General features: G+C 48.9%; 1 protein-coding gene across 1 annotated transcript; it reads left to right on the top strand.

The window, feature by feature from the left end:
* The first annotated feature begins 4,641 nt into the window (after positions 1 to 4,641).
* LOC135814275 (dynein axonemal light chain 4-like) lies at positions 4,642 to 9,920 on the top strand. Its single transcript, XM_065327375.1, has 3 exons — positions 4,642 to 5,047; positions 7,360 to 7,443; positions 9,145 to 9,920. The coding sequence occupies exons 1-3, from the start codon at positions 4,916 to 4,918 to the stop codon at positions 9,307 to 9,309; spliced, it is 381 nt and encodes a 126-aa protein (XP_065183447.1). The 5' UTR covers positions 4,642 to 4,915; the 3' UTR covers positions 9,310 to 9,920.
* Positions 9,921 to 10,336: the final 416 nt, after the last annotated feature.

A 10,336-nucleotide genomic window follows, 5' to 3' on the forward strand; every position in this document is an offset into this window, starting at 1 on the left:
GGCATCAAATGGGTGGTCGCTACATCAGCCTGGCCAATACTCCAAGAGGCCCTGAGCACGTAGCTGAAGTGTCGACGAGAGAGGAGAAAGATGCATAGGTAATTGGTCTATACTGCCTCCCTACATCGCACTGGGTGGCTAAGGAGTTGGTCCGACTGCGATGAACTCCAGACCGGACCCACCAACAGCACTTGCTATATGTGGTGAATAGCGCCAACCATCAGGATGAGGCAGAATGGAGGGTGCAGAAGTGCATTCTCCCACTGGTCTGGTCTGCCGGAAGGTCCAAGGAAGCCTGGCCCTCGGCCTCAGGATCTGAGCGCTAACTCACATACTGGTCCAGGTAGCGGGTATGGCTGGCCACAAATCGGGCAAGTGATCTGTACCAATGATGTAACTGTGTACATGGTGTAAGGACCTACCTGTCCAACAGGCAGTTGCAGCTGTCTGCAAACCGTGACGGTCGTGTGGGTCGTGGACGATGTCCCGAACATTGACGGCGACTAGGTGGAGCCAGCGGGGTCGCGCCAATAGTAATAGTTATGTACTCTTGGTAGCGCTAACAGACACATAGGTATCCAATGTTTCTTTCCTTGGATACGTAAGCAACAGCCATCACATGATCAATCTCGACATGCAAAGGTACTCCAGTTATGCCATGCACTGGGGCTTGCAGACCAAGGCACTCCGCCCACAAGCAGTAGATGAATGGAGTTTAACTCCTGCAGAGTCATGTGGTTATGGGTGGCTGCTGTGCATGGGTCCTGAACTGACGGGCTCTCGTAGCGCAGCGATGGCACCTGTGAGGTGACTAGCTGGCCATCCCCGACTGAAAAGTGACAGACCCAGTAATGGAGACTTGTCAATTGAATCACGAGACCATATATCGAGGTTGCACAGCCAAAGCTGTGGAGCTCTATCCTGCAAGCACTATACTGTAATGAATTGATCGACTGTGAAGCTGGACTAGCGGGAACGCCTTCCTCAATTCCGGACACTTCACGTTCAGGCGCCTCAAGTGGCTTGGTGATGGTAGAGATGGTGAGCCTCATACATTCCAGGGACTGCACCAGCTACAAGCCGGACTTGTGCAGGTTTACTTGGAGCTCGAGATGCTCCAGGAGGCGGATCGTTGCTTGCACTATGGTGTGCCGCAACCAGACCGCACACAATAATGAGGCAGGTGGCAATGCACATCACTACCTTCACCGCCCATGTCCGGAAAATGCAGACGATCGATGCAGACACTTGGTGCATGTGCGGAGTGAATAACACATGCCGAACGGTAGACATGTGTACCGCCAGCCACTTCCGGATGGATGCCGGTCGAGTGACACATGTCCTGCATGGCCAAATAGCACATTGCCTCCATGAGGCTGGCAACATCGTCAGTGGCCGTACCGGGTCTCCAGCTTGCAGGGACCTGTGGTGATATAATCGTCATATTCGGGTGCTCACCGATGGTAGAGATGACGCAGGATGCGGAGCCAATGGCTGCTTGGATGGTCATTTGAACTGGACATAGTTTATATCCGTAGATCTCAGGTATATGTATGGCTTACTCAGCTATTGCACAACATGGTCATGGACCTTGGGAGTGCACAGGACGTCTACGGCAAGACAAGGGTGAATGTACATGGAGGTCATCAAGTTCTTCCTCCACGGTGAGAACACAAAGACATCACATATTCACTGATTTCCTTCTGCGCTAGGAAAGCAGTTTTCTATACAATATACATAACTGTATATTTGTTTACAAAGAGGCGTCTTTTCGAGGGTAGAGGGCTCAACACGATGCGGAGCACTATGATGATTTCATTGAGTAAGGAACTCAAAGTTGCAACAAACTCTAAGACCTCCTTGTGCCTGTTGTGTATATACCTGTTGTGTATATATTTTATACGTGAAGTACATTTATGCAAATGTACTCGTAAGCGTACCAAGTAAGGCACACCGTGAAAGGCCACCGACAGCCGAGCAGGCTGGTAGTATGGACCATTGGCTGCACCATTACGGGAGTGGCACGACATGCATCCAGCTGCTTCAGCTCGTCTGCCAAGCCCTTGTTGGTAACGAAAGCCTGGTACATCGTGGGTCGGGCACAAGGCACACGTGCATGCAGTACCGGCGTATCCGCCATATCAGTACTAAACAGTACGAGACTGATCTGGTTGCTAGCTATGGTTGCTAGCTATAATATACCGGTAAGTAGATTCCTTCTGGGTGCGTAGATATTCCAGGATACGTACGATGAAATGCTATCCACAGTAGTAAATTACAGATATGGTTACTTGGACCTGCCGTTGCACGGAAAGGGCCGCGCTGATATGCACATATCATATGGGCAATGAATTGATCCCAGTTATGGATGCGGCAGTAATCGTGCAAGGCCTTGGCTGGCCAGACCAAAAAAAGGGGGTGGTCCCTCGCGGTACCCGAGGTGGGCACTAACTTGAGTAGTGGAAGGCAGTATACCACAAGTCATAGCGTACACAAAGGCAAGTGTACATGACATTGCACTCTTGGCACTACGCTCAGCAGATAGCTGGAGCGCCCGTGTCCGTACGTGCTCCAGCCACCGAAGGTCAGACTGAGGTATGGCAACAGCAAAAGTGTTATATGCTTCACCACTTCGAGGTTGCTATCACAAAAGGTGCTTGAGCAATAGGAGTGGCAGTACATTGTTGGCACTGCACAAATGGCAACCATTTGATGTTTATTTTTCATTGCTCACAGAGGTGCATCAGCCACCTCTGACATCGTGATTATGCTTCCAGAACCATGTATCTACATACAGGTAAACCTGTCTTAACCGGACGCCCGTGGTGCAGCGGAAACTGGTCTGATATGACATTATTCCGCTTGACACAGGGATGTACGTTCGATCCACAGCCCTTTGGTGCAGGAACATTTCCCGGTCAATACGGGATTCTGCTTGGTATAGGAGCAAGCAAACACAGGTAGAACTGTACTTGCGAAACAACAATATGAGCATGGCAGAACGGCATTAAGTTATGGGCGTGACTCTGGGCATGAAACAAAGCACTCGCCGGTGCTTGCAAAGCCACGAGACCATCGTTCATCACCAATGGACTAATGGTTAGAGTGTGGCAAGGCCCCCGACAGGGCCTGCCCACTGGCGTGACGGAAGCCACCATATCTACAATGACCGCACAGTCCACCAACATGGGTGGATGCGAGTTAGGCACAGACATTGGAAAGGCACTCCTGCTTTTCATGAAATTGCCCTGACCACACCAGGAAGGCACGACTCAGGGCAAGAAACAAAGCACTCGCTGGTGCTTGCAAACCCACGAGACCATCGTCCATGGATAGTGGATAGAGTGGTTAGAGTGCGGCAAGGCACGCGACAGGGCCTGCCCACTGTAGAGACCATCGTCCATCGACAGTGGACGGATGGTTAGAGTGTAGCAAGGCACGCGACAGGGCCTGCCCACTGGTTCGACCATCGTCCATCCGCAGTGGATGGGTGGTTAGAGTGGCTAGAGTGTGGCAAGGCACGCGACAGGGCCTGCTCACTGTAGACTATCGTCCATGGACAATTGACGTATGGTTAGAGTGCGGCAAGGCACACGACATGGCCTGCCCAGTGGTGTGACCATCGTCCATCGACAGTGGATGGATGGCTAGAGTGTGGCAAGGCACGCGACAGGGCCTGCCCACTGGTGAGACCGTCGTCCATCGACAGTGGACGGATGGTTTGAGTGTGGCAAGACACGCGACAGGGCCTGCCCACTGTCGTGACAGAAGCCGCCGCATATCCGCCATGTCCGCGTCGTCCATCGATTGGGGTTGGATACCAGTTAGTTGTAGGTACAGAGATTGGCAAGGCACTCGTCAGGGCCTGCCCAATGACGTGACGTAAGCCGTCTGTTGATGTTGCTACGCGCTAAGCGCAGAGCCTTGGCAAGGCACTCGAAAGAGCCTGCCGAACTCGTGAAGGCCGCCCTGGCCCAACAGGGAAATCGTGACTCGGGGCATGAAACAAGGCACTCGTCGGTGCTTGCAAACCCACGGAACCATCGCAGCGTCGCCATCAGCATTGGCGGCCGAAAAGGCCGAAATTTCCGTATCGGCACAAACTAGTTACTTCAGCACTTACCTACACGGACAGCACGACGATCCGGTAGGAACTCTTACTAGTCCTAGGCCTGGACTGCGAGCTTCAGCTTCGGAGTCATCATTACTTGTCATTAGACAATAGACACTGCCATAGCGGCGGTAGAAGACTGAAGTCTCAAGGATACTGGACAAAGGAAAAAAGGTAACCTATCAGCAAAGAAGCGAAAGAAAAGGCCAAAGAAAGCAAGAGGTGCTAGGTGCAATCAATGCGTGCATTTGCATTTTTATCTTTAAACCGCTGGAAATTTATGGAAAACTAGAGCGATTTGAGGCCAAACACACTGTCACATTCGAAGCCGAAGCTCCGAAGTGTAATTGCGGACGACCCCTAAGTCGTTCCCATTTTGGGAGTCTGTGCTCGAGGTTCAAGACTTCATAAGTAGATCTACGCATTAGTTAGTTACCATAGGCAGAAGTTGTCCTTGACAACCATGACGACTTCCCGACTCCCCACCGCATATGACTGAGTCTAGTCTGTACTGGCACTCGGACAACAGCTAGCCGCTGAGTCCGCGCTTCGCTTCAGTCTTCAGTCTGCAAGAAATGTCCCGTTTGTACCGATCAACGGATCAAGAAGCTGCTCCGGAGTTCTTCTCCAGGTCAGTTACTTACCGACTATTAGGACTCAAAGAAATGAATCGACGGTGCTGATCCGCGGACTGCTACACAACATCACGAAATTTCCTCTGGGCCGGCCGCAGTGCCAGTGAACGTAAAGAAGGGTCCATAACAGTTGTTGGTTAGATCAAACAGAGAAGCTAGTGACTGAGGTATGGCGGACGCTGAGGCACCAGCTGGCGATGCGGCAGCTGCAGGAGCTGAAGGTGGAGAGGCGGCAGCAGCATCGCAGGCCAAGGACACAGCAAGCGATTTCCGCCGAGCATTCAACTTTCCACTTCTTCGGGTAAGACAACCAGAGAAACTTGAGCATGCAAATTTAAACAAACAGTAATGTATTGTACATGTATAGCTGTACAATCAGTCATGTACATGTAAGCTTTTCACGGGCCACAACAGAATAACATGAAATTTCCACTGGACAATGTCACTAGTGAATGTAAGGGTGCGTTCTTAAATTCTCTCGGAAAAGTTGGAGACTCTCCGAAAAGTTCGAGAGCTGTTCTTATATCCTCTCCGACTTTTAGGAGGCTCTCCAAGCTTCAGAGGTGGTTGAAACTTGGAGATTCCCGCGGTTTGGGATCAGCGCATGCGAACTACGACTAAAAAGCCACATGTTCATCATGAGTGTACGCATTTCCCTTTTCGCATACGCACACGTGCATACTACATTCATCACTCAAGATCCTTTGGCGCTTCATTTTGCTTGACATGTGCAAAATATCTCAGAATTCTTCGAGACCCGTTCTTGAATAATCCCAGTTTCTTCGACTTCTCTTTTCTTCTTCTCCTAGAAGCTAGAGAATATTAAAAGAACGCACCCTAAGAAAAGCCTTTGTATAGGTTTATAAATTGGATACAGGTAACGTTCAAGCGGCAGTTTGTAGGCGGTCAAACTAGGTAGTTCGCGATCTATAACAGTTACTGGAAGTGTCTACTTGATTGTGTGGATTTGCGTCTTCCCATGCGAAGTTACAGGTAACGTTGCTAATACTTGTTGATACCAAAGTCACCGGCGGCAGCAGATGTGGTTTGGAAGATTTCTTCCGGATTACGGAGGATGTTTGATTATAGCGAACGTCCACATTTATCGATTTATTATACAGTATACATGTACATGATTCACTGGAAAACATCACATGCTGGTACCAGCCAGAAGGATTATTATTATTATTATTATTTATTAAATTTTTAATAGGGCATTCCCACAGGCCTAAGGCCTTCTTACGGGGTACCCTATATGTTTTTGTATAGATGAGCGGAAGTCTGATAGCGTGGAGCAAATACGAACAGAAGCAGGGAGCGAATTCCAGCGATCTGCACCTAAGAAGCTTAATGCGTACAAGCCATAGCGGTTATTAGCCGGGGGAAGAGCCAGAGACAGAGTAACCTGCGAGCGGGTGATTGACGCTGTGTGTGTGGCATTGACTCTAGTCACAAAACAGTCTGTTAAGAGCGGGCTGCACACCTTATGTAATGATCTGTAAATAAGTACGAACAATTTGAATCTCAAACGTAAGGAGATAGAAGCTAGGTGGTATCTGGCTAGAATAGTAGAAATGTCACAGAACCTTGGATAACCAAAAACAGTTCTAACTGCACGGTTGCTGAGGCAAGTCAAGCGATCTTGTTGCCCAGCCTGCAGACTGTGATAAAAAGCATTGGAACCGTACTCCAGTTGAGCCTGTATGAACGCGCAGTAGAAGGTTCTCTTTGCATCAATTGTTAGACGGTCACGGATTCTACGAAACACAGCTAGCTTGTCGCCTACCTTTCGCTCAAGGGCACTGATGTGGTCAGCGAATGTCAGGTGCTGGTCAAAGGTCATACCAAGGTACTTGACGGTGGTCGCTGGTGGAATTGAGACATTGTCAATGGTTAGTCGGAGGGAGGAGCATACTTTTTTCGATCTGGAGTGGAACACAATGAACTGGGTCTTGCTGGCATTCAGGATTAGTCCTCGTTCACTGAGGAAGTCCCTGATACCACACACATCTCGGGCCAGTTCTTCGGTAGTTTGTTGTAGGTTGCGGCCTGCTAGGTACAGGGCGACATCGTCAGCGTACTGGCGCACCATGCTGGAAGATGCTGCCGAGGGCAATTTGCGTACAGATAGGTTAAAGAGCACAGGTCCGAGGGTGGATCCCTGAGGAACTCCCCTGTGAGCTTGGAGGTACAGCTTCACTGTACTGAGCTGCCTGGGAACCTCGCTAGGTGCTGCATTCGGATGAGATTGGTACAGATACTTAGCATACATGTACAGTGCTCTGTCTTGCTTGTACAGTGCATGACGCAATGGTGCACAATGTAACTGCACGACTATTGTGATCTCTATGCCATGCCGGGTAGCCATTCAGTGCATTGTTTTTGTACAGTACTGTCGGGTGCCGAAGAACTGGGGGGGGGGGGGGGTCCTAGCCTAGGCCGTTCTTATTTTTATGTAGGTCTACTACAGTCTATGCACAATCTCTCTGTTATGTTATGTTATGATGACATCATGACATTGTCATTACAGCTGTATTTGGGAACGATACGCAGGTACGAGTATACATAGTGATTTAGAAATGTGGCTTGTCTACCCATTTTTCTGATCTGCAGCATTCTGATATGAACGAGGAGATGCGAACAGAGGTGATGGAACTATGTGTCACTGCTGCAGAAAAGCATGCAGCTAATATGGAGGTGAGGACTGTTGTGTATAGTGTTTGTCGCCGTATTGTCCCTCTCCATATTGTCTCTCATCTATAATTATGCATGCTCGTTGTAAATAAATCAGTCTTTGTCTTGTCCCACAATGGACTCCTCCGTGGCTTCAGGCGAACACAACATGGTGGCAGCGGTGGGATTTGAACCCACGCCATCGAAATGACTGACACAACCAGGACAAGGCGGATGATGGTACATGACTGCTGTGATGCCATGCGTACTGCAACCAGGGAGTCCACGTAAAAGACGAGTGAAACGTGTCAATGCTTTAGTTACACAACAAGGGCAAGTGGAACACGAAACAACGCGAATGTCATTTCCAGGCTGCCTGCGACGGGTCCGTCACCTTTCCTGGGGCAGGGCCGATTTATGTAGGTTCATGTACTTCTTAAAGTACTAGTATGGCATCGCAGGTCCAGGTCATGGCCACAACTGTGTGTTGCGGGATCGCGTGTGTTGCATCGACAACTGATCACATGCATAGAACTGCTTAATCCGGGATCGAAATACATACCATTTCGGGTATTATTTCTGGTCTTATTTCGTCTCCCTTGCTGTTGCGACTCCCTGCTCTGCACTTATTGATACTTCCTCCGCGTCATCGAAATTGTCGCAGTTTGACTTTTGATATAAAACGGGGTATTTACTCACCAGCACTGGTACCAGAGGCAAGGAATTGGACATAGGCGATAGTCATCAGTATAGGGTGACGGCAAAGTTCTATTTTCTGTTATTGGAAGCTGGAATTTTTGAATTAGACGCAATTTCTTCGCTGATGTCGCTGCGATGGTAATTTCGACTCGCTGAGATCAGTCAGGCGTTGCAGCCTGCACATTTCTCGTGCTTGTGGCCATTCACTCAAGCCTCGTCACTGTTTTACCTTAGTTGGGGTGAGAATGACTTCGTGGAACAAGTGGCAGCGCTTGGAGAAACATCGAGGGGTCAGCAAACTAAATGCCTGCAACAGCGATAAAAATTGTCGCTCTGGCTGAGACACTCAGTACATGATTGTACCTGCAAGAGCCGTGTAGACTCTACACGTAGTGCTAGTGATGCACGCGCAGGTGCCGTACCATGGTATACCAGTGATGCTGAAAACGAGGGCGCGCTGGACGCGTTTGAGATGAGGCGCGACCAACTTTCAACCTTCCTTCAAATATTTCGGAACGATATTTTTGCATCCACTGACATCAGGGACGACGAGGACTTCATCTCTGCATGAAAACTCTCAGTCCAACTGTCCTGGAACGTTACTCTAGTCTTCAGACTATCATGCTGTGTAATAAGTTTTGAATGGCTTAGCTATAAAGTTGTCAGTAACAAGTGACAAGTCACTAGTGAAACTGCGACAATTTCGATGACGCGGAGGAAGTACTTCAAAGTACAGTAAAACCTGTGACCACCCCTTGGGGCCAGAGAAAGCGGTCTTTAGTGGCAGGTGGTCCTTAGTTAGAGGTTTGCACCGCACAACCATAATGAATGCGAGACCGTCCGTGCCTGACGAAGTGGTCTGTGGTACCAGGCTGGTCGCTAGTCATGGTGGCCTTTAGTTACAGGTTTTACTGTACGAGAATTTTGCAGTACGTTTTCCAGTGATCTGAAACTAAGACTAAAGCCCAAAATATGCTCAGGAAATCCTCTTATACAAGTGTCTGTTGTGTTCTGGTGTCTCTGTAGTATATGGCAAGAATGATCAAGGAAACTGTGGACAAGAAGTTTGGTCCGGCTTGGCATGTTGTTGTTGGTGAGGGCTACTCATTCGAAGTCACCCATGAAGAGAAGAACATCCTTTACATGTACTTTGGAGGACAGGTCGGGATGTTGGTGTGGAAGTGCTCCTGATCGGGCTGAACCAAGCCGCTATGCTCAACTTGCCTGGCCACGTCGCAGGTCCTGTCCTGTGGACTGCCCTGGACAGGGTCAAGAACTGAGCAGGCACCTGACCAGTGTATGGTGCATACCAATGTACACAATCCTTCAGAACAGCACGATAATACACACCTGCCCGGAATTGGCATCTGCCCGTACACTGCGTACGACTAGCACAAAGGCCAGGGCACGCTATGCGGCCTATAAAGACAAGGAGAGGGATAATGCTATTTACTTGGGCACACGCAAACCGCAACGTCAAACGCTGACCGAGGTATTTTTGTTTTAGGATATGAGTCTGGACTAGAATTCAGTTGTACAATTATAAAACCATGTCAGAAACTTTGATTGAGTTACCATTGTTAGCAACACTGAGGGAGGACGGTGGTGCACAGTCATGTAGGCGTGTACATTATGAACTTGTTAAAAGTGGTTTTTGCCGGGCAACATACCCACTTGCATTTTTTCAGGTTGACACTTGATCACCAGTTGCTGGCTGCCAATGAATGTTGCTAAGACAGCTGATGTAGTTTATGACTTTTACCTGCATGTAAATGTGCTTCCAAAAAGTACCTAGCATTTGAGACTACGTATGTGCCTTGTGTATAATAGATGAATGAAATCCCGCAAAATCTCGTAGAATCCCATAGACTGGGTTGGCTGTTGATTATTGTCGAATGTGCAGAACCCTAATGCAACAATCTCTCTTCTTCTCCTCCATGCGCTCTCAGCCGACACGTTACTACCCTCGGTAGCCATTACACACACCAACAATTCCAAATAACAAAGGGTACGGGTAGTTCGAGGAGAGAGAGTGCGAGAGAGAGAGAGAGAGAGAGAGAGAGAGAGAGAGAGAGAGAGAGAGAAGAGGAGGAGAGATTGCTGCATTATTGAACAGCCGAATGGTACCGTTCACAATTTTATAAACATGTGCAGAACCCTATTGTGTTTTCTGAATCTGGACCAATTCACGACGAAATATTTTAGCGATCCGAGTTTC

This window comes from Sycon ciliatum, chromosome 4 (genome assembly GCF_964019385.1).
Source record: "Sycon ciliatum chromosome 4, ocSycCili1.1, whole genome shotgun sequence".
In the NCBI taxonomy this organism is placed as follows: Eukaryota; Metazoa; Porifera; class Calcarea; order Leucosolenida; family Sycettidae; genus Sycon; species Sycon ciliatum.